The sequence below is a fragment of the Sminthopsis crassicaudata genome, chromosome 1, assembly GCF_048593235.1.
Source record: "Sminthopsis crassicaudata isolate SCR6 chromosome 1, ASM4859323v1, whole genome shotgun sequence".
NCBI classification, from domain to species: domain Eukaryota; kingdom Metazoa; phylum Chordata; class Mammalia; order Dasyuromorphia; family Dasyuridae; genus Sminthopsis; species Sminthopsis crassicaudata.
This window is the reverse complement of record NC_133617.1, coordinates 34,450,086-34,475,832: the sequence shown is the minus strand read 5'-3', so window position 1 is coordinate 34,475,832 and position 25,747 is coordinate 34,450,086. Positions and strand designations below refer to the sequence as shown.

General features: G+C 36.9%; 1 protein-coding gene across 1 annotated transcript in view; it reads right to left on the bottom strand.

The window, feature by feature from the left end:
* The window catches only part of ATP6V0A2 (ATPase H+ transporting V0 subunit a2), a 39,782-nt gene extending 15,193 nt beyond the window's left edge, over positions 1-24,589 (bottom strand). Inside the window, exons 1-11 of the mRNA XM_074299221.1 lie at positions 24,230-24,589; positions 20,447-20,525; positions 18,881-18,978; positions 17,421-17,558; positions 15,940-16,028; positions 14,587-14,713; positions 11,038-11,120; positions 5,810-5,903; positions 3,700-3,912; positions 2,264-2,414; positions 1,891-2,030 (exon numbers count right to left, since the gene is read on the bottom strand). Coding sequence (XP_074155322.1) covers positions 1,891-2,030; positions 2,264-2,414; positions 3,700-3,912; positions 5,810-5,903; positions 11,038-11,120; positions 14,587-14,713; positions 15,940-16,028; positions 17,421-17,558; positions 18,881-18,978; positions 20,447-20,525; positions 24,230-24,346 — 1,329 coding nt within the window. The 5' untranslated portion in view covers positions 24,347-24,589. The remainder of the gene's footprint in view (positions 1-1,890; positions 2,031-2,263; positions 2,415-3,699; positions 3,913-5,809; positions 5,904-11,037; positions 11,121-14,586; positions 14,714-15,939; positions 16,029-17,420; positions 17,559-18,880; positions 18,979-20,446; positions 20,526-24,229) is intronic.
* Positions 24,590-25,747: the final 1,158 nt, after the last annotated feature.

The window sequence follows — 25,747 nt, the reverse complement described above, 5'->3', positions numbered from 1 at the left end:
CTATAATCTAGTTATGTGAAAACTAAAATTCCTCATGAGGACAACTAAATAGTACAGTGGATAGAGTACCAGGCCTGGAGTCAGGAAAACCTGAGTTCAAATCTTGCCTCAGATACTTAAATGACCTTGAGCAAGTCACTTAGTCCTGTTTGCCTCTGCTTCCTCATCTGTAAAATAAGCTGGAGAAAGAAAAAGCAAAACCTTTGGCAAGAAAACCTGAAATAGAGTAAAAAAAACCACAGCTGAACATCAAAACTTCTTCATGTGTGGCAATGTCACTTATGTAAGAAGAATAAATACCCTACAAGTAGTTGATTTTCCAAGCTCCTCTTAGAAGTAAGTGTACCTTTGTGGGAGAGCACAAAGAACACCAGGCCTAATGTCAGTAAGTTCAGCTAGAAGCCTGGCCTTCCTAGTCTAAAGTCCTTGGTTAAATCATCTAATCTGTGAGTCAGTTTCCTCTTCTGTAAAATAAGAATAATACTTGCACTACAAAATAATGAAAGTCTCTCCAGAGACTTAAAAGTACTTATAGAAAGTCAGCTATTATCATGACCTTTTAGATTGCTGGTGTATCTTACCAATGGATATCTACTCCAATTATCCCCTTTTACCATTAAAATAAGTGCTGGGTTTTTCCACTATTGTCATCCATGCCATATCATGGCTAGGAAGAGAACCGTGGGGTAACCAAAGCCTATGCCCATAAAGCACAAGCTCTGCTGAATTCTACCAGAACAGAAAGCTCTCAAACAGGAGGCTGGTGACAGAGCTTCATCCAAACTAAAGAATTGAGCTCATTATCAAGTCAATCAACAAGTGATGAATTCTGAGACCATCTTTGTAGTAACTCTGATAAGGTCTCTCTAATAAAACATAGAGAACTGAATCAAATCTAGAAAAATAAGAAGCCTTTCTCCAAAAATTAATGTTTAAAGGAAATGAATAGGCAATTTTCAGGAAAAGAAATCCAAACTACCAATAGCTACATAAAAATATGTTCTAAATCATTAATAGAGAAATTCAAATTAAAATAAACTGTAAGGCACCACCTCACACCCATTAAATTGATTTTAAAAAATGACAAAAAAGAAAATAGTCATTAAACTGCATATTCTTTGACAGTGATGACACTAGCAGGTTTATACCCCAAAGAGATCAAAGAAAGAGAAAAAGGATCTATAGATACAAAAATACTTTTTTGTAATGGCAAAGAATTGGAAAATATGGGGCTGCCCATCAATTAGGGAGTGGCTGAACAAGTTATGATGTATGAATATAATGGAATACTATTGTACTGTAAAAAATGCTGGAGGACAATTTAAGAAAAACCCAGGCAGATTTATATGAACAGATGCAAAATAAAGGGATAGGAACCAGAACAACAATTTACATACTTAAAGCAATATTTTAAAGACAATCAAAAGACTTTTGGAGAATCTTTTTTGTTTTTTTTGTTTTTTCTCTTTATGTGAAAAGAGAGAAAGTGGAGTGAAAAACCTAGTAACTTTGATCAACACAATGATTCAACACAACTGCAAAGGACTCATAATAAAATACGCTAGCCACCTCCTGATAGAACACTAGAATCAAGAATGCAGATCGAAGCATACTTTCTTCTCTCTTTTTCTTTCTCTCTTAATCTTCATTCCCTTCCTCTTCTCTCCGATATGGCTAATGTGAAAATCTGTTTTGTATTACTATACAGATTTGTAATGGGTCTTAGGGTTTGTTTTCTTAATGAATAGGGGAAAGGAAAGGGAAGGGAAGGGAGAAAATTTGGAATCAAAAATAAAATTGAATTTAAAAAAAAAAAGTGTTCCTTTATATTTGGAATAAGCAGAATGCAAAGACCCCTATATGTGTCCTGATTTTTTTTTTGCTTTTTACCTCATCTTGAGAATGCTTCAGTCTGGGATGGTTTTCATTCAGCACCAATAGGAGGGCAAATAAGAACATGAGAAAGCCATGCCCAAAGTCTCCAAACATCACAGCAAACAAGAAGGGAAATGTGATGATAGTGTAGAGGGCTACAAAAGAATGGAAACAATACAATTGTTTGACAATGCCTATTGCTGTTAGTTCTAATTAACTAAATTTTTCTCTTTAACTCTACATGATGATATCAACATTCTCCAAAATGATTAAGAGAATTGTCAAAGGCTGAAAGTCAAAAAGATTATAAAAAGTAACAGTCTTTTTAGTTTTTCCACAATCTTATACTCCCCTGTTGAAGAAGAGCAATTCTACATGGATAACTGACCTGGATTTACTTCTCTATAGCTCCCAACTCCATAGGCATCCACAATGTTCTGGAATCCTTCTGTGAATTTGTTGGTTCTTATCAGAGTTGGAGGTGTTTCAGTTGTTGGGATAGTGTTCATAAACGATGGGATTGTCACTCCACTTTCTCTCTTTTCATATAAAGAGAAAAAACAAAACAAACAAAAAAGATTCTCCAAAAGTCCTGGGAACAATCATTTTCATAGATTCATAAATACAAAACATAAATATACAATTCTTTTTCCTGGTCAACAGCAGGCTGCTATTACAAGAAAAAAATTTCTCACAGCACAAAATTTGGATATACTGCAGGTCAAAACCTAACAAGTAACTAATAAAACAGGTGAGCCATATGTCAGTCCCACATCTAAACAACTGTCATAAAGCAGAAGGTACAGGAGAACAGGGCCCAAATCCTGATCTTGTCACTTCCAGAAGTCTTGACATATGAATCTGTTATTTTACTCTGTGTGAAATTGGGGCCACTACTAACAGCTCATGCTCATTCCTTTTCTTCAGAGAACTGATGCAGAGTGAGCATTCTGTAAATGTAGCACAACCCGCAAATGTAGCTCTTAGGCCTAATGATCTCAAGAACCAATGTAGAAATTTGTAAGGATCATTCCATGTCTTTCCATACTGACTACTTTATATTTACATCAGAAAAATTGTGTGATATGACATGGCAGCTACATGAAACCATTTCTTTTAAAATGTCCTATTTCTTTAAAATATCTTCTGTCCTGGGGCAAGGCACTAAATATGTCTGGGCCTCAGCTTTTTCATCAATTATAAATGAGAGTTGGCTTCCCACTGCTCAGCTCTTCCAAGGACATGCTACTGGGTAATGCATCTAGAGGAAAGGATTTGGGAGTTGGTAAGGGATCGGACATATACAGCCAGATAGCACCTCAGATATCACCCGCTCCACCTTTCATTTCCTGGCTAAGGAAAGAGTGGTTTGGAGAGGATTCACAAAAGAGCTGAGATCCTCTAAGTACAAATCCAGAATTCCTTCCTTCCAGAGCATATCACTTTTTTCTGACACTCCCTAGCTATGTGGCTCCCTTGAGGCTCAGGAATCTCACCTAAAAAAATGATAGGAATATCTCACAGAGAATCTCATGAGATAAAAGTTTATAAAGTGCTTTCCAAACTTTGAAATGCTATTTATAAGTTAATTTTTATTATCTTCACTTAATCTTGCTGAGACAACCAGCAAACCCTATTGCCCTCCTATTCTAGGAGGCCTTGTCTATAAAAGGCCCTGAACAGATGCTTGTGGAATGAGGGGCTGCTCCTGCCTAAAATGGGAAGCAGACCCAGAGAATGTATTTTGTACTGAAATATTTCAAGTCTCTTCTCATTTTTCCTTAATAAGGCAGTTTACTATATTTTAGTTGTGAGACAACTTACAGATCCCTCCAACAGAGCCTGACGCAAATTGTGCAGATCTGCCTCTGGACACCAGACTTCAGCAATGAGACACTTATTTGTGACGTCAAAGCTACACATGTTCAGTGTGTGATAAATGGCCTTCATCTTCTGCACTTGGACAACTCGAGTACAAACTGATTCAGCAGCTTTGCTTAATACCTGCCTTAAATAGTCCTCAGTTTTGTGCAGCACCTTGGTTAAAAAAAAAAAAAAAAAAAAAAAAAAAAAAAAAAAGTTTTTAAATGAAATCATAAATAAAATTATACCAAGGACCGTAGAACTTTCCTCCCATCACCAGCCATTAAAAATTACCAACACCAAGTAATGGGAAAGCTCTTTGTCTTAGTGATGAAAAAATGCAGAGACCAAAGATCAAGACTAACACAACACATCCGAAAACCCACGTGTCCTTCATAAAAGAAACATGCCTCTGTGTTTTATTGCCCACCAGAGGCTCTGAGTTTCACTTCAATATATACTAACTGGTTTCTCACAAAATACATACCAACACATCAAAGCAAGTAGAATTGCTTATCACTGAAAATATGCTTTAGTTAAAACACTATAATATTATTTGAAAAAGTAGCATTAAAAATATTCTTGAATGAAATGCTCTAACTACTCTAGAACCATGCCCAACAGACTATAAAACTGTCCATATCCTTTGACCTAGCAGTGCCATTATTGGGTCTGTATCCCAAGGAAATCATAAAGGAATATGTACAAAAATGTTTGTAGCAGCTCTTTTTGTGGTAGCAAAGTATTGGAAAATGAGTAAATGCTCATCAATCAGGGAATAGCTGAGTAAGTTGTGGCATGTGAAGATAATAGAATATTATTGTTCTATAAAATATGATGAACAAGCTGACTTCAGAAAAGCCTGGAAAGATTTATTGAATTGATGCTGAGAGAAACAAGCAGAACCAGGAATACATTGTATACAAGAAGAGCAAGGATATACGATGATCAACTATGAAAGACTTGGTTCTTTTCAGTGGTTCAGTGATCCAGAGCAATCCCAATAGACTTAGAAAATGCCATCTGCATCCAGAAAAAGAGCTATGGAGACTGAATGTAAATCAATACATGCTATGTTCACTTCTTTTTTCTGTTGTTTTTTTGTTGTTGTTTTTTTTAATCTCTCCCATGGTTTTTCCCTTTCACTCTGTTTTCTCTCTCAACATGATTCATAAAGCAACGTGTATTAAAAACAAAAAAAAAAGATGGACACCTCTGAACACAATAGGTAGTGTTTATTATGTTGGCATTCTATTACCTGATTCAACCATTTTGGAAAGCATTTTGAAATCATGAAAAGAAAGCAATGGCATTGTCTGTTCTCTCTACTTCAGAAATTCCACTAAGTGAAATATACCGAAAGGAGTTCAATAAAAATAAAAGCTCTATGTATTATAGAATATTTTAAGCAGCACTTTTTGTGATAACAAAGACATAGAAACAAAGCAGACTCCTATTGACTAGGAAAGAGTTATATGTTACAAATGTTATAAAAATTGTTAATTATTAATAAGACAACTACAGAGAAGCATGGAACAATATATATAAACTAATGTAAAGTGAAGCTAATAGGACACAAAATGACTACAGAAAAGTATATGGAAAAAACAAACAGAAAACTACTAAAATTGAATGCTTGGAAGCAAGTGACATATAATCCATCTCTTAGCTGCAAAGCAACAGGGGGAGACCAGAGTCCACTATCCTGTGAGCTCAAAGACAGAGGCTGTCTTCTGTCTTCCTTTAAGTGTCCAGTACTAGAGCCTGACATATAGTAAGCATAAATGCCTATTGACTTGTTGCCTTGGCCATGAGAATGGGACACTAACATCAGATTTTTCTGACAAGTGGAGAATGTTTGTAAGTTTTGCTGACCTTTTTCATCCTCTTCTATAAAATTCTAGTGAACAGGAAGAAAGATACAGTGGGAAACAGATGATGTTAAAACCAAAGATAACGAAGAAAGTTTCTTCTTTAAAAAAAAAAAAAAAAAAAAAAAAAAAAAACAAGAAGTGAACTGTTATGATCTATAACTGATAGATGCGAATATAATCACCTCCATCTTACTCACAGTATAAAGATCCTGTATTCGTGTATTTAGCCCCTCATGAACTTCTTTTCGTTCTTCAACAGTACTGGGGTAGGGGTAAACGTGGCAGTGATAACTAGGAAACACAATTAAAACACATTTTGCACTTATTAGATGAAGCAACTTCTAAAATTAAAAGTAAACATTCCTTTACCACTCAAGTCTTGTAATACAAGGAGGCAAGGGAGCATTCTTCATCTTTCAGATGGACAGATAAGTTCTTAAGCACTTACTATGTGCAAGGTACTGTACTAAATGCTTGCAATACTAATACAAACAAAAAAGGAAGACAATCCCTACCCTTCCTGTCCTCTCAGTATAAATTCCTATTATTGATATCAATAGTCAAATTTACCAAACTGTCACAGACCAGAAACAACAGTAAGCGTCTTCTACTAGAGACAGTGGCAAAGGCAAAAAGAAATCTCCTTTTCCGTGTGTGTGTGTGTGTGTGTGTGTGTGTATGAAACCATTTTAAATAGCACATTTTATAGTAACAAAGAACTAAAAGCATAGTGGATGCTCAGCCTTAGAAAAAGACTGAACCGGGGGCACCTAGGTGGCACAGTGGATAGAGTCCCAGACCTGTCAGGAGAACCTGAGTGCAAATCTGGTCTCAAACACTTAACACTTCCTAGCTGTGTGACCCTGGGCAAGTCACTTAACCCCAACTCCTTTGGGAGAGGGGGGGACAGAATGAAAAAGACTGAACCATTTTGTGGTCTGTAAGAATAAAAGGTGGACATTAAAGAACAATTAGCCCCAATGTTATATAAATTATTTGAAAAAATAGGGGATGAAGGAGTCCTACCAAATTCCTTTTATGACACAGACATGGTACTGATACCTAAACCTGGTAGATCGAAAACTGAGAAAGAAAATTATAGACCAATCTCCTTAATGAATATTGATGCTAAAATCTTAAATAAGATATTAGCAAAAAGACTTCAGAAAATCATCTCTAAGATAATACACTATGATCAAGTAGGATTTATTCCAGGAATGCAGGGCTGGTTTAATATTAGGAAAACTATTAATATAATTGACCATATTAATAATCAAATTAATAAGAACCATATGATCATCTCAATAGATGCAGAAAAAGCATTTGACAAAATCCAACATCCATTCCTACTAAAAACTCTTGAGAGTATAGGAATAAATGGATTATTCCTTAGAATAATCAGGAGTATATATTTAAGACCGTCAGTAAGCATAATATGCAATAGAAATAAACTGCAACCTTTCCCAGTAAGATCAGGAGTGAAACAAGGTTGCCCACTATCACCATTACTATTCAATATAGTACTAGAAACGCTAGCCTCGGCAATAAGAGCCGAGAAAGAGATTCAAGGAATTAGAGTAGGAAATGAGGAAATTAAACTATCACTTTTTGCAGATGACATGATGGTATACTTAGAGAACCCCAAAGACTCTGCTAAAAAGCTACTAGAAATAATTCAAAATTTCAGCAAAGTGGCAGGATACAAAATAAATCCACATAAATCCTCGGCATTTTTATATATCACTAACAAAATGCAACAGCAAGAGATACAAAGAGAAATTCCATTCCAAACAAATGTTGAGAGTATAAAATATTTGGGAATCCATCTACCAAAGAAAAGTCAGGAATTATATGAGAAAAAATTACAAAACACTTGCCACAAAAATAAAATCAGATTTAAATAATTGGAAAGACATTCAGTGCTCTTGGATAGGCCGAGCGAATATAATAAAGATGACAATACTCCCCAAACTAATCTATTTATTTAGTGCTATACCAATCAGACTCCCAAGAAACTATTTTAATGACCTAGAAAAAATAACAACAAAATTCATATGGAAGAATAAAAGGTCAAGAATTGCAAGGGAACTAATGAAAAAAAACTCAGAGGAAGGTGGTCTAAGTGTACCTGATCTAAAGCTATATTATATAGCAGCAGTCACCAAAACCATTTGGTATTGGCTAAGAAATAGACCGGTAGATCAGTGGAACAGATTAGATACAAAGGGACAAAAAAGGGTACATCTATAGCAATCTAATCTTTGACAAACCCAAAGATTCCAACATTAGGGATAAAAATTCATTATTCGGAAAAAACTGTTGGGAAAACTGGAAATTAGTATGGCAGAAATTAGATATGGATCCACACTTAACACCATATACCAAGATAAGATCAAAATGGGTCCATGATTTAGGCATAAAGAGGGAGATAATAAATAGATTAGAGGAACAGAGGATAATCTACCTCTCAGACTTGTGGAGGAGGAAGGAATTTATGACCAGAGGAGAACTAGAGATCATTATTGATCACAAAATAGAAGATTTTGATTACATCAAACTAAAAAGTTTCTGTACAAATAATACTAATGCAAACAAGATTAGAAGGGAAGTAACAAATTGGGAAAATATTTTTAAAAACAAAGGTTCTGACAAAGGTCTCATTTCCAAAATATATAGAGAACTGACCATAATTTATAAGAAACCAAACCATTCTCCAATTGATAAATGGTCAAAGGATATGAACAGACAATTCTCAGAGGAAGAAATTGAAACTATATCCACTCACATGAAAGAGTGTTCCAAATCACTACTGATCAGAGAAATGCAAATTAAGACCACTCTGAGATACCACTACACACCTGTCAGATTGGCTAAGATGACAGGAACAAATAATGACAAATGTTGGAGGGGATGTGGGGAAATTGGGACACTAATACATTGCTGGTGGAGTTGTGAAAGAATCCAGCCATTCTGGAGAGCAATCTGGAATTATGCCCAAAAAGTTATCAAACTGTGCATACCCTTTGACCCAGCAGCGCTACTACTGGGATTATATCCCAAAGAAATACTAAAGAGCGGAAAGAGACATATATGTGCCAAAATGTTTGTGGCAGCTCTTTTTGTTGTAGCTAGAAACTGGAAGATGAATGGATGTCCATCAGTTGGAGAATGGTTGGGTAAATTGTGGTATATGAAAGTTATGGAATATTATTGCTCAGTAAGAAATGACCAGCAGGAGGAATACAGAGAGGGTTGGAGAGACTTAAATCAACTGATGCTGAGTGAAATGAGCAGAACCAGAAGATCACTGTACACTTCAACAACGATACTGTATGAGGATGTATTCTGATGGAAGTGGAAATCTTCAACATAAAGAAGATCCAACTCACTTCCAGTTGATCAATGATGGACAGAGGTAGATACACCCAGAGAAGAAACACTGGGAGGGGAATGTAAATTGTTAGCACTAATATCTGTCTGCCCAGGTTACTTATACCTTCGGATTCTAATGTTTATTGTGCAACAAGAAAATGATATTCACACACATGTATTGTACTTAGACTATATTGTAACACATGTAAAATGTATGGTATTGCCTGTCGTCGGGGGGAGGGAATAAGGGAGGGGGGGTAATTTGGAAAAATGAATACAAGGGATAATATTATAAAATATATATATATATAATAAAAAAAAAAAATAAAAAAATAAAAAAAAAGAATAAAAGGTGGACAAACAGAATACTAATATAAGTTCAGAGAAACTTGGGAGAAATTGTATGAACTGGCAATGCTCAGAATAAGCAAAACAGGCCAACAATATACACAATGACCACAATAATGTAAAAGAAAACAACACTGAAAGACTTCAGAATCCTGATCAATGGCAGTGACTTTGGAGGACTGAGAGTGTGCCTACTACCTCTTAGGAAGGAGTCACTACAGGGGGGATTGAAGTGACGTGTTCAGACACAGCCAAGGGTTTACTTATTTTGCTGAACTATCTTCACTTGTTACTCGCAAGAGAGGGAGGAAACACAGAGAGAGATTATTTGAAAGTAATAATGATATTACAAAAAGAACATCAATAAAAACATTTTTTTAAACTACAGGAGGTGCCAACAAGGGAAACACCAACACCGAGTCCTGTGTAACATTAGTGACTGAGAAGGTAGCTCTCTCCCTCTCTTCAATGCAGAAGTGGGGGACTAAAGCATGGAATGCTACATATATTGTTTTAAATAGGTGATATGTTTGGTTTTATTCAACTGCTTTTTCTCCTTTTTTAAAAATCTATGTAATAAGAACAGCACAGAAAGAGGGTCAGGGAATATATTTATAAATGAATGTGATAAGATAGACAGACACAACACAGAGGGGAAAAGATAGAAACTGAAATACCTGCCTGGGGAAGCTTCTGGTCCCAGGGTACTATACTCAAGTTCCTCCTCCCTACTATCACTCAACCTCTTCCTGAGGACACCACACTTCACTCTCTGCCTGAATCATACATTCAAAAAGAATCCAGGAGTGCCTAGGTGCCAGTGGATAGAACAATGGCCTGGGAATCAGGAGGACCCAGATTCTGACCTCAGAAACTTAGTAGCTGCATGATCTTGGGCAAGTCACATAACCCCAATTGCCTCCAAAAAAATAAAAGAACCTAAGTTTATTATATTGATCCTTAGAAGACACTATTATCAATTTTCCAAAACTTTTCTACATGCAATATAACTGCCAATATGATCACAGAACTGAATTTCAGAATGAGCGATCTATGACATCCCCTTTAATTTAGAAAAGAATCCAAGAGGTTCAAGTCCCTTTTGCAAGCATATGAGTTTTAAACGCCAACAACAGCATTCTAATTGAAGCCCTCCAGCTCCAAAGAGGATCTTGAAGTCCAAAGACAGGGCCAGGACAAGAAACTAGAACTTTCAGGCTGATGCTCTACAGCTCTAATTGTTCTCCTTACGGTCCACTCAGGTTACTCAGACCCTGCCCATAATGGTCACCTGGGGACAACTGTGAAATAGCTAGCTACCTGCTGCAAAAGGAGAACTAAAGACTTTTAGAATTTATTAAAAACACAATTGGGGGCTGAGGGTTTTGTTGGTTTCTCAAAATAATGCCAGACAAAGTTCTTACCAAAAGACCGAAATAGTTGCCTAAAAATAATAGATAATATTTGGATAAAGGCAGTTATATAGAACAAAATGACATAATTATTATTTCTGTCCTATAATAACATAAATCTTTTTAATAGAAAAATAAGCTTTGGTACATAGTTGACATATTTCCTACTTTTAAATTATTCAAAATTATCAAACAATAAAAGATAGTAAAAATTCATTTTATGCTAAAATGTTGAAAAGACCACTTCACAAAGAATTATAAAGAATAATAAACAATGTGAACACATTACTTACCAGTCACAAATCTTCTTAACTTTCTGGCCAATCTGATCGCCCCAAAAGGATATTAAAAACACATACCATTTTGTGACATCTCCCTAAAAAAGAAAGATAACAATTATTTTTCCTTTTACTATAATTTTTCAAAGTATCTCAGTTCAAACATTACAACATTCTCACAGTTAATGTCAGAAATAAGTTTTGAAAAGAAAAGTCTTTGACAAACAGAAGAAATTAAGGAATTTCACCATGCCTTTAGCTGTGTGCACACCATGTGAGATTTCTTTCAGAATATTGTAGGGCATAACATAAGAAAATACAAAAAGAATTTGTCTTTCTGCTGACTTCAACTCAATGCCTAAAGAGTTCTCCCAAAGGACCCAAGGAATTACCAAAATAAGAGCTCCAAAATGCTATCATTTTTTTTTTTAACCATTCTTTCTTAAGACACTACAGAGACTCTGAAGATCCAGTGATTTGAACCTGCAAGATCAGGATATAGGAAGGAAGGATTAATCTGGAGAGGCAGAGATATATGTAGAAATTTAGTTGATTCCAATGGAAATTAAGGAAGCTAAGCATTCTCACTCAAAAAGAATAACAAATGAAGACTGACCTGACATGAAAATCTAGTTGAAAAGCTAAAGCTGGACAGTTAAGTAAATCATCCACTAGCATAAAAAATTATCATAGAATCTAGAGACTTCCAAAAGAAGAAATGAGAAATTCTTTAACTATAAGCAAAAACTCAAAGAAAAATATGGATTTTTTTTTACAAGATGAAATGAAAAAGAAAATAAAATTTCTGAAGAAAAGAATTAGAGGGATAGATAACAGCTTAGAAAAAATGGTCACCTTAGCCAAGTAATGGACTCCCTGAAAATATAAACGGACCAAACATAAACCAATGAATAGATGGACACATATTAGATTAAAATCAAAAGATTGAAAAAAATAGAAGAGACTCTAAATAACAAAAACAGTTGACCTGGAAAATAGATCATGCAGAAAATCACCAGCTTCCCTGAAATGTATGATAATAAGAAAAGCATGGACATTCTATTTCAAGAAATCACAAATGAAAACTCAATCTATAAGGATAAGAGGACAAACTGAAGAGAGAAAGAAACCTCAAAAGGAAAATCCTTAGAAATGCTACAGTCAAATCTAGGACTCCTATGCCAAAGAAAAAATACTTTTAAGCATCCAGAAGGAAACATTTAAAGTTTCCAAGAAGCAGAGTCAGAATCACACAAGACTTGTAAACTTCTAGTAAAATTGAGGAAATCTTGCAATACAGTATTACAAAAGTCAAAAACTTTACAATAAGGAATAAGCTGAGTATCATCCATTATAGAAAAAATAGGTCTTTCAAGAAAATAGAGAATTTTCAAGCATTTCTGATGAAAAGACCAGAGATGAGTAGGGACTCTGAAATACAAATACAGGAGTCCACAGAACCCTAGAAGAGGAATTTTATAAAAACAACTAAAAGGGGTAATAAGATGATGACATGCTAACTAATATTCTAATAGTGGGAGGAGAAACAAGTACCCCTCTAGAATCTTAATGTTCCTAAAGGACATTGAAGGAATTAAATTTAAAACAAAAATTGGGGAAGGAGAAAATAATTTTGAGAGTTTTAAAATGGAAAAAGTAGAAAAAAATAAAAGGATTATATTAGTGAAGAAAGAAAAAACTAGGGGGTAAAGCCTGCTATTTCCCATAACTGGAGCACATGAAAAGAACAAATACATAAGGATGAAGGGGGAAGGGAAGTGGGCCTCAACTTAGCCTCATTCTTAAATGAAACAGATAAAAGGGGGTTGAAAACAAGATATATAGATAAAAAATACACGAAATTCAACAGAGTTTAAACCAAGGACAGGAAAGGGAAAAAGGTTAAGAAAGAAAATAGTACAGGGAGGGAATAGTCATAATAAAAATAAATTTCCTGATATTGAATAATGTATTAAAAGGTTAAAAAAATAAATAAAGCTAGGATCTAAGAGGATGTCCATCAATTAGAGAATAAACTGTGATAAATATAATTCAATATTACTGCACTATAAAAAGACCAAAAAAAACTTTAGAGAACTCTGAATACTATAAATTGTTGCAGAGTAAAATCAACACAAAAATAATTTTTACAAAGATATCAGTGTTGTAATGAAATGAAACTTTGAAAAACTTCAAAGTATAAAGAACTTCAGATCAGTGTAATGATCAACCATAGCCTCAGAGGACAGATGATGAAATATATTACCCATCTTCTGAGAATTGATTCAAGGTACAAAAAGGGGCACATGCATGTATGGGTGTTGTGTGGCTATGTGCTCTGTTTGGCCTTGAAAGCCTTCCATAAATTAGTACAGTGCTAACTTTAATATTCTTATACTTTACTCCATGACTCAGTATGGCTGGCCTCTTGTTCCACCTAACTCCATCTCCTGCCTGCAGGCATTTTCATTGGCTATGCTGCATGCACAGAATTTTCTCGGCCTACATTTCTGTCTCTAGAATTTCCTGTTTTTCTTCAAGTCCCAGATAACATCCTACCAACCACAAGAAGTCTTTCCCAAATTCCCTTAATGCTAATCCTCCTTTCTGTTGATTTTTTCTTGTTGTGTCCAACTCTTTGAGACTCCATTTGGGGTTTTCTCAGCAAAGGTACTGGAATGGTTTATCAATTCTTTCTCCACTCTAGTGATTATCTCCAATTTATTTCTCTCTCTGTGTGTGTGTGTGTGTGTGTGTGTGTGTGTGTGTGTGTGTGTGTGTGCGCGCGCGCGCATATGTGACTCTGTGTGTATAAAAACAAAATTTTTACATAATTGTTTGCATGTTCTCCCTCCCTTTAGACTGTTAACTCCTTATCAGCAAGAACTATATTTTGCTTTTTATACCCAGCAATTCACAGGGTACCTGGCACAGAGCAGGTATTTATATATGCTTGTTAATTTGACCATGGATTTCTTTAGCTGAATTGTTTATTTGTAACAGGAAAGTTTTTCTTCTCTTTCCTTGTCTGAGCTTTTAAACTGAGGATAGAGGGAGACTGAGGTACAAAGAGAGAGATTAGCAATAATGAAAAGAAAAAAGGGCGATGGTAACACTTTTAAATCCACAGAACAAAAGGAAACAGGCAGGAATAGATTTTAAAGTAACATAAAATTATATACTTTTCTTTAAAAAAGTAAATAGTATGAAATGGAAATTGAAGTTTTCATATGCAAATTTCTACATGCCCCTGCTGTTTACAGGGAAATGTTTTTTGGTATTTAAGTTCAAAAAAAAAATTTTTTTTAAATCATAATAAAGTAAGGTTGGGTTAAATGGCTTCTAATGGCTCTTTTAATTCTAGATCTATGGACTCTTATGATGTGACTTTGAAAAGAGAAGGAAAACAATACCACTAAGGAAGAGAAAAGAAAAGGCAGGCAAGTAAAGGCAAATCTATTTATATAAAGTTCCGGTAAGTCTCATCTCAAAAAATAGGGCCATCTAAATATTTGAATTTGAAAAGTACAGACCCAAGAAAAGACAATCACAACATTCACTCACTGTCTCAGGATCTTCAAGGCACTCATCCAGTTCTGCATGAGTCACAATGGTATACCCCTTACAGACTCTCCACAACATTTTTTCAAATGCTTCAACTTTTGTTTGGTGAATTAAACCTGACACAAATCTAGGAAACAATACAGAATAATTACTTAACAAAATTGCTAAATTATATAACAAATAAACATGGACTATCAATATCCCTGAACTACATAATATAGCTTTAGCACTGGCTAAGTATTTTATGTCTATGGAACCACTGATGAAAGGGGGCCGGGTTCATTTTGCTATTGTAAAGAATCAATCAGAGAAGCTCATTTCTTCAAGAGAACTTTGAGGTTCACCATTCGTGCATATTCTACTTCAGAACTTTGTCACAGCTTAGTCAAGACCTAGCTTGAGTCAAGTACAGGTCCAGTAACAGACCATCCATATTTGTAATACTAAATAAAATATTTGTAAGATATTTTACTGATTAAGAAAGTGATAAAGAAAGAAAAAATTTTACAGGAAAAAAGAAACATAAGAATTGCAAGGCAAATTATGGGAGGAAAGAATAAAGGAGATTTTGAATTTCTAAATTCAAATTATACTATAATTATCTAAATTTAATTAAAAAGTAGGTTAAAAGATCAGAGAAACAGATTCTATCATCCAGATTTAGAACCAATGGCCTATTAGAAACTAGTACTTGATGAATCCATACTATCATATTGTTACTCCATAATAGATAAAAAATAGTATCAGAGCTGTAACTTTTGAGATACTAAAATAAATTCCACTTAGATCAATGATTTAAACACAAAAAATATATCTAAAAATAAGAAAATAGTGGCATGCGATATTACAACTATGGTGAAGATAAAAGATTCTTAGACAATGGACAAACAAAAAAAAATTACAGGCGACAAAATAGAGTCTGGATATAAATATGTAAGGAAACTGATACTTTCTGATTTACTTTATCAAATGATAAAAAAGCAACAAAGATTATTCAATTCAAATGAAATAAATGCATAAAATACTACAATGTCTTCTTAAGCCTATTTATTTCATTTAATTAGTTTTTAACCTGCTTTTTAATTTTAAAATATTTCTCAATATTTTATTTTTCCAAGTACATGTAAATAGCTTTCAGCATTCATTTTTGTTACTTTTCCCCAAAATTTTTCTCCTTCCCTTCTTTACCTCCCCCCTGTGCCCAGACAGCAAGCAATCTGATATAGATTTAATATCCTTTTTAAAATCCTCTTTAAAAATATTTCCATTTAATCCTAACTTTTAAATGAGATTCAATTGTTAGATAGAACCCATTTTCACTTTACAAGAAATTTGAACCTAAGCACTACATACCCCAATTTTGCACCCAGTCTCTGCATACAGTTGTAATCCAACAAAGAATCCTTTTCTAAAGAAGGAAATTCTTCATAACTGGGTTCAAACTACAAAAAGACAGATAAGAATACCATTTACAGATATTTTAGTTAAGATTTTCATAAATAATAATAAAGGTATGGAGACAATGCACTTTTTTTCCCACTGACATGAACTTCCAGCATAAGAATTTCTTTCACTGATGCAGATCAGCAATTCATCAATTAACTTATAGCTAGGGAATTGTTCTTTCTCCTCCAAATTACCTTGCATGGATTTTTGTATATACCTTGTCGATATTACAGATGCAAATGTTGTTTCCTGTGATACAAAGTAAACTCCTAAAGAAATTGTTTCATCTAAGTTTTTGCATCTCCAACACCTGGTTCAGGGCCTGATACACAGCAAGTACTTAAAATCCTTGCTGACTGACCCCAAGAAGTAATGTGACTTGCCCATACACACACAACCAGGAAAGTATGGATTAGTATGGTTTCACTTTAAGAACTGCAGAGTCTTTTTACTAATGTAAGCTTCACAATAACCCTATGACATAAGTAGTATAGGAATTATCATCCTCATTTTATAGATGAGAGAACTGAGATCTGAAGCACCTCAAAGATCTGAGGTCTATTTCCCTTGGAACTCAGCATCCTATCCATTATTACTCTGCTGCCTCATCATAAAAACTACCTCATATCAGGATATCATGCAAGTTTTTAGAGCATCACAGAACATTTTAGGCTCAGTTGCACCTAAAACAACCCATTTTTGAGATACAACTCAGCAAGTCTGCTGAAAAAATAAACTTTAACCAATCTTTTAACTCCATTAGGCCAACTGTAAAACAAAAAAAAAAAGGTCAGATTTCAGTTTGTCATAATAACCCTCTGTTCATATTATTTTTACCCAAAATGACTATTCTTCAATGAAAATGAAATCAGTTTAGAATATATGAATTTCTTAATCAATAATGTCTGTGTATTTGCCACAAAAGACAAAATAAGTATATTCACATGAAAATAAACTTTTTGGTATGAAATGGAATTCAGTATGGCATTCATCTTAGCAGAAATTATGAGGAATAAATATCTGCCATTTACCACTTCTTCTAATATCTAGAAATAGATTTCCTCAAATGATATCTTGTTCTTCCTTTACATCTAGTAAATACATACTGAAACAGTGAAAAAAAAAAAAGTTCATTTCAAATTTCAATTAAAATGCACACTAAGTTCTCAATTACTATGTTAACTAATGGCTACCCATCTTGCAAAATCTTGTTAAGTTTTTGTATTCTGAATCTGTCCTCTAAAAGGACATGTGCTATATTCTATAGAACCTGTGCGTGGTATTGAAGGTAAGCTCCAGAGCAAGCAAGGACTGAATTATCTGGTCCAGAGCTTGGCACATGATAGGAACCCAATACTTGCTGAATTGTAATGAATTGAATTCAGTACCTCTATGTTCCTTTTAACAAAGGTTTTGGTCACTCTTAACATGTGTGTATACTCAATCAGCTCAAGCAGGTTTTTCCTCAGTTTTTCTTTGTTCTTGGTGACTTCTCTCAATTCAACCTCCAGTTTCTGTAGTTGTTCCTAGAAATAAAAATGAAAATTAAATTATTAGATTATTAAATTATTTAGATTTTTGAACAGCTCAGATCTGACCATGTCACCCTTTCCCAGCCTACTTAACCTTGCTCCTTCCTATCCTTCCAGTTTTCTTAGATGTAGTCCCCTCCATTCTGTGCTTGGTACATAGTAGGTGCATGGTATATAGGAAGTGTTTAATAAGGATTTGTTGACTGTCTGTCTATGGAAATATTTCAGAGTCAGTATTTATTTCCTATTCACTTAATTAATGAAAATACTTTTTACCCTCGTGAAGTCAGATCAGCTGACTGCTATTCTTCAGTATTCTGAATACCAGGATAATCAGTTGAACCTTGATCTCAAACTTCCTAATCATTTGTGGGGTTTTCCTTTCTACTGTTTCATGTTATCAAGTTTAGACCGCACCTTCCTTTTTCAATTCTTCACTTTTACTTATTTCTGACATTAATCAAAAATATAGTAAAAACACTTTGAAAATGTTTAAGCAGTAAATTCTGGAAGAACAATTCAAAACAAATGCCTGAATTTACCTTGCATTCTTATTGAAGCAAACTTTCCTAGTAAATCTCCATGAGCATTCAATTATTACTAATGTCACACCAACCTATCCATAAGTTTGGTTACAATATTCTTCCACATAATTATATAATTCACAAGTCATAAGATCATAGATCTGGAGTTTAAAGGGACCTCTGAGGTCAGCTAGGGTCACTCTCATTTTTAAAGATGTAGAAACTGAGACCTTGGCAGATAAAGCGACTTGTCCAAAGTCAAACAAGCAAGTCATCAGTCTCAGAGGCAGGTTTAGTCTCAGAATCAGGCTGGACCCAGGCTCTTTGCAGTCTCTTACACTGACTGACACTTCTTCTGCAATCATACGCTAGAGTTCCAATGATTTTCTATAGCCCTGACAAAATAGAGCAGTCCCAGAAGTGATGATAATGGTAACTGCTTCCTAAACAAATAAAAAACTGAGATCTGATCCTCTGGATATTCAGTGAAGTCCGAAGTGGTGAAAGCACAAACCCAACAGCTAACAATGTGCAATTGTGTGTGTTTTTAAATGTAACTGGAAATAAAAAACTTTATTATTCAAGAATCTATAAAATTTAAAAGAAAATACTTTAGAAAAAAGTTGAAGTGTGCTTGATGGAAAAGGGAAAACTGGCCTATAATTTATATTTATCTTGATTAATGTATTAACTAATGAAATGAATAAGAACTGACTAATGTAGTTTTTTATTTATTATGGGATATGAAAAACTAAGGAGCTAAATTCAATAATCTTATTAGAAAAAAATTACCTGCATTTCCAAAACTTGTTTAAAAGGTGGAGCAGGAGGACTGGTATCTCCATCAGGAAGGGGAATATCAGCTTTTTTAATTTCTTGCACTAAATATGCTAAAGGAATCAAAGTTATTTTGATCAAATTCAATGTTTAAATTTACAAAACACAATACTCACATGTTTAAGTGATAAATCAAAACATTTTTACCCCCAAGCCTTCTTTCTTGAGCCAAAAAAAAAAAAATCTAAATCTCGAAAGGATGATTATCTTCCCCAGAATCCTATCAAATAGCTTGGTCCTATTTATAAATCCAGAAAATCAAGAGAGATAGCAATATGCATTCAGCAAAAGTATGAGTGTGGTTACAAGTTAAATATCACTTTCCCCAAGGAAGGTTCCCTATCTCTCCTCTTTTTCCCTTCTCCCCCACTCATTGTGAATGACTTCTCCCACCTCAAACTTTTTTCGTACCCAAGACTTAAAATGTTTTATAGGGTTATATATTATCTTACATCAGAATTCTGTCTGTCACAGTCCTCTAAGATTCCTTAAACTTTTTTCACTTGTGATCCATTTTAACCAAAGAAATTTTTACACATCTCTGGTTACATAGATATATAAAATATAGACATAAATCAAATATTTGCTGATGATAAATCATGGGTACATATATAAAATATAGATATAAATCAAATATTTACTGAAGATAAATCATAATTTCACGACCTCCACATTCAGTTATATTAAGCCACATGGGGTCTTGACCTTCAGTTTAAGAAGATTTGCTCTACTAGATCATGTATTTGATGAAGGCAGGCCACACCGACTCCTATGCATCTCATAGGCCTCATCTCTAGCACAGCAAGTGCTGAAATCCTCAGTTTATCAGTATCTCCCAACAGATTCCAACAGAGCATATCATACCCATCCAACATAATGGACAATGTTAGTACCAAACTACTATTGTTAAAACATATATCCTATATACTATAACATATTTAACATGTATGGGAATGCCTGCCATCTAGGGAAGGGGAAAATTCAGAACAGAAGTGAGTACAAGGGATAATGTTGTAAAAAATTACCCATCCATCTGTACTGTCAAAAAAAAAAAAAGTTATAATTATAAAATTAATTAAAAAAAAATTTTTACTTAAAAAAAAAAAAATATATATATATATATATATATATATATATATATATATATATATATATATATCCTAGTTTCTGTTAGCAGACCCTAAACATCATAAGTGGAAGGCACATGTGCCCCCAGCTGCAAGGTGGTTTGATTTAATGTTTTGTGAAAAAAGTACTTTGGAAAACAGTCCTAGTCTGTTGTGACTGCCAAATGTGTCAAAACACAAAGTCTAAGTTATCACTGTAGATCCACTGCAGAGGAGATATTCCCAGTAAAACTGCCAGGAATTTCTGTGAACAAGAAATCAAAGGGTGATGATTGCTGTCTAGAACACTCTCAAAAGCATCAGGATGATGAGAGGCCTCTCCAATTCATCCCCTCAGCCTCCCTCTTGCCTCTGCCTTCATACAATTCTGAAGTTAAACGAGATGAAAACTTACCCAGTATTCGTTCAAGCTCTTCACACCGCTTCACCTCCCCAACAAATTTTCTCTGAAAAGCGCTTACATTTTGGTTGAGCTAAAGGGAAGAAGAAAAAAATCTCATCAAACACCAAATAAGTATTCAGTGCCTAGACTAAAGGAAAGCTCTCCCATCCCTCCAGTGCTATGCTATCAAAGCCTCTAGAGAAAAATAACAGTAGCCACTCACATTAATATAGCACACCTTGGGGTTTGTGAAGCAAACATGTATAAGAACAGGAATGGAAATGTTCAGACATGGGAAATATGGGGATTTGTCTGGCTTGCCTCTATATATCTGTGAGAGTTCTCATTTCCCCATTGTTAAGGAGGGAGTAGGGTAGGGATAAGAATGTGAAGAATAGAATAAATGCTTGTTATTGGGGGGGGGAAATTATGGAAAAAAAAAAAGATTAAGATTAAATATGGGATAAATGATAAGTGAGCTTAGAGTCAAGAAAAACCTGACCACTGAGCACCCCTGTGCACAAACACACATAGCTTTGCTGACTATCACAACTTCTCTGAGTCTGTGTTCTGACCCATAAGAACCTGCCTTGTAGGGTCATTGGAACAACTGAATGAAAAAAGATAATGCAAAATGGCTGCAAAGCTTACAGAGTTATAAACAATGGTGGTGGTTGTTGATTTTTATCAGTGTGGGGAAAAATCAAAGTATGGAAAACTACCAGTTAAATCAGAACAATACTTCATGTGACTTCGCTGATTCCTGAGAAGGTAAGTGACTTAGCCAAGGCCATACCACTAATATGGGATTGATCCATCAGACAGCCGTCTAATCCATTGCACCAGGTATAAAGTTACAAATAAGGATACTAGAGTTCAGGGAATCTGGAATGTTAACATTAGTAATAAGAGCAATAATAGCTAGCATTTTTATGGCATGTATGCAAAATACTTGAGAAATATCATCCCTGGGAGGCAGAAGTTATGCCTAATTGGCAAATGAGAGAACTGAAGAAGGCAGGCAGAATGTGGTGATGACAGGCCCAGGCTTACCCAGATCTGAATTTGGATTCAGGATTTCAACAGAAGCCTTCTAACTCCAAAAGTCAGTGCTCTTCCCCCTCTATCACGCCTGCTGCCCTCTAATGAGACAACAATGACTACGCCAATAGAGCTATTTGTCTCACAGCAAGAAAATGCTTTCAGAACCCAAAATGCAAACAGAAATTATCTCACTTCAAGGTCCTACATCTTACCAGTTTTTAAACTAACTTTCAATTCTACTTCTGCTATGATTCCTGACTTCACATTTTTTTTTAATTACACATGTTTATGTAACTATTTCAAATCTTTGAATTCCTAAGACAATTTATTCTTTCAAAAGCAAAAGTATAAGAAGAAATTGCAGTCAGTGTTGACTATTCAAATACTGCTTTTTACTGAAATACAGCCATACCCTTCAAATCCTATCCTGAAGCTAGCAGACTTTAACAAGAAAATATCATTCCTATTTTATGGTGAATCACAAAAAAGAATATTTGGTGAAAATATTCCAGTATATTAGAGCTCAGTCACAAGACTATGTATCTAGAGCCAGAAGGGGCCTTAGAGGTCATACAGGACTTTTATCACTTCAGTCTCTCTGACAACTTTAATTCTCAAGGTTTAATAAAATGCATGAAAGGCAAGCAGGCTGTAGAAGGAGCTTTGTATATAACTATGAGCTAATATTCTTATTAACCACAACTATTCTAATATTGATCCTGCTATGCTTGTTTTCTTAAGTTAAGAGCACAGGTCTTTTTGCAGTATTTATCAACTTCAATTCAGTCTTCATGTTTGTAAATAGAAATGATCTATGACCCAAATTATATAATCTTGGATTTGGCTCTCAAACTACTAATGCTTTCACTGCCAAAATTTGAGTGAACAGGAGCAGTCTTCTGATAAATAAAATTCCAGTTCTAAAGAATACAAAACAGCTGTTTCCCAGCCTCCATCTCTGATTAATTGAATTTAAATCATTTGGTAAAACAATGAAATGAATTGGATATAAGCCCTCTGACATTTACAAAATTCTATCTAAGGTCATAAAATCTTAAAAATTCTATAAACATTTACATAATTCAAAGATATTCAACTGCCAGCGTCATTTTACTACCAAAAACTTGTGAGTAGACATAAACAGAAGCTTTTAAACTAAAACATTTTCTATCATTTAAATGTATAGTACTACATAACTGTGCCATTGATCAATTCAATCAATTTCCTGGGGACACATTTTGCAGGCTACATTCATTCTGATAGGTCCATTCTTTTTCCAAGGCCATTGGGGTTGACTGAAGACACTTTTCCCTATAATGGTGCCCAACTACTTGAAATCAGGAAAACCTTTGCCCTAATTAACAAAGGTTGCTAGATAACTCAAGTTTATAGAAGGACAAGGTCATAGGGCATTAAACTACTAGAGTTCTTAACAGGGTCTTAAAAAATCATTAAGCACCAACTCCTGATCTTAGCGCGAGGGACCAAATGAAAAGAGTGGGAAGACCTGTGTTCCAGTTTTGGTCCAGCCACTTAACTGGTTATGTGGCCTCGATGACAAAACAGGCTTGGAGGGAAGTGACTTATCAGTTCAACAGCTATCCTTCCGGAAATTCACATTCCACCCTGGAAACACGAAGATAACTCTATTTGCACGAGGGCCACAGAGTGGTTGAGCTTCTCTGCAATGAATAACCAGAACACTGGCTGCTCTTATAGATGAAGAACCGCCCAGAACAACCGGAGTATTTTGACAGATTATAAAATGCTAGTGCAATGCTTTGCACACAGAAGACCCTTATAAGTATCTGCTGAAAACTTTTTTAAGCTTCATTTTTTTGTGGGGGGGGGGGTTTGGGGGAGGGGTTTGAGATGAAGAGGTGAACATCTATGTTTCCTTTCACACCATGAGTTTTATGGAAATGTTTTATTTACATAGCTTGTGCCTTCTCAGCGAGGAGAGAGGAAGAGGGAAAATCTAGAGCTCAGACGTTTTAAAAACAAATGTTAAGAAAATTGTTTAACATATAACCGGAGGGGGGAAATGAAGTATTAAATAAAGAGAAAATAATTAAATAAATGTCTGCTGAAGGGGAGCATCAGCGTACCAGGCTGCGGGCAGACTGGGCTGCAGCCACAACATCGTAGAACCAGCCAGACCCGAGACCCAAGAAGGAAGGGTCTGAACAGGTCCCCGAAGCCTGCACCCTCGGACAGGGGACCCTCTCGGGCTGTCCTCCAGCCAAGGCGGGGCGGCCGGGGCCGTCTACAGCCAGTGGACAGTGCGCCCCCTTCCCGGGAGGACTGCCAGCAGAGGCTGGGTCTCCAGGGGAGGCTGGTGCAGGGTTCCCAGCGGGTGGCGCAGAGGCCCGCCGACAGAGGGCACCGAGGCCCAGGGGGGTCACAGCCTCGTCGGTACAAATCTAGCTCCCCCCTCACTTTACAAACAAGGAAACTGAGGCCCAGAGAGGTCCATTCTCACAGGCACGGACCTGGCACACATTAATGAAGATCCAGAGACCCAGGGAGACAACAGTCTCGTAGGTATATGTCGGGCGCTCACCAACACACACTTTAAAGAAGACCCTGAAGTGCAGGGTAGTCAAAGGCTCGGCCGTAGCCCCCTCCCTTCCCAGAGGAGGAGCCTGAGGCTCAGAAAGACCCCAGCAACGCAGGACCTGCCACAGAGGCCGAGGGCGGGGCACTCGCCGAAATATCTACCCTGCCCCGCCCCCCTGCCCGGATACTCACGTCTCGAAACTGGGCCAGGCCCTTCTCTCCGAGGGCGCTGAGACACTCGTAGGCGGTGCCGGACTGCAGAAAGAGCTGCGCCAGGCACATGGCCTCGCTGCGGAACAGGGAGCCCATGGCTCGGCGCGGGGTCCCGCGAGGCCTGGGCCGGCCGGCGCGGCAGTGCTCGCTCTCAGCCCGGCGCTTCTCCCGCGGCAGCCTCCTCGCGGCGGCCTCGCACCATGGGCCCGCCCGCCCGTCTGCCTCCGCGAGGCTCCCTCTCCGTCCCCAGGCTGCAGCCTCCGCCGCTGCAGCTACTCAGTCACTGGGGCCTCCTCAGCCGCTGCCGCCTCCTCTAACGCTAGCCTAGCCCCGCCCACCGCGGCTACCGCCGGTTCCGCTTCCGGGTCTCCTCGGGGCCGGGCCGACTGACGTTGCGCCCCAACTCGACGTGCACGCCCCCTTCCTGCTGCAGGGCGCCGGGCTGGAGGAGGACCTAGCGCGTTGCGGGGGGCTCACGAGAAAGGCCCCTTTTTGCTCCTGCTCGGTAAATGGAGCCTGCGCAGTCAGGTTCGGAGCGCTCCCCAACTTCCTGGGGAGATAGCCTCCTGAAAGGCCTCCCAGAGTTTTAAACCGAGGTCGTAGGCTTCCCGCTCGGTCTGCGCTCCAGTTCTAGGATACGAGCGGGATTGCCTCAGGGCCAGGTCTGTGGGTTCGAGTCTGAGGCCACTGCATCTATTAAGCGGTTCTTTTTTCTCGCGGGAAGTTGAAGCAAAAATCAAACCGCCCCTGCTCTCGGGGTCTAAATTGGGGAAGGGGCACGCAGCAGTAGTACGCACTCTCCTTTCTCGAAGACTCTATTAGTCATACGTTAATTCGGTGCTACACGAGCTGCGTTCTCTAATAAATGTTGAATGAACCAAAGAGGGGCAGGGCCAAGGACGCAAACGAAAATGAAACAGTGCCTGCCCTCAGAGGGCTCGGCTTCCCCGGTGGGGGTGTCCCGAGCCAAGCCGAGCCCACGTGCTGGTGCCCAAGGACGGAAAGGGCTGGACGCTGTGGCGCTCCGTCCGCACCGGGAGGCACGGAGGAAGGCCTCCCGGGTCTTACCTTCAGTTCAATCAGCACTTAGTGCTTACTACAAGCCAAACCCCACGTGACGGGATGGTTGTGGTAGTTTAAGCCCCTCCCTTCGAAGGGAGCTTGGTTGTGGGGGAGATACATTTCTTCATCGAGCTTTTATTAAGCGACTACCGTGTACAGTATAGTAGGGATAAAAAAAGAAAGAAAGAAAGAGCACCTACCCTCAAGAAGCTTAATTTCCACTGCAGAGATGCTTCGGAATAGGCATGCATTAAGCGCCTATTGTGTGCAAGGTTGGGTTGCAAAGGAAGGCCCCAATCCCGTGCCTTCAAAGAACGTACATTCTGCGGGCTAAGTTTTTGGATAAACTTTTAAAGTTTTGTTTTGTTTTGCGTGGGTGTGTTTTAATAAATACCGGAGTGATTTCCAAGGAGAAAGGAGAAACCCAGAGAACCG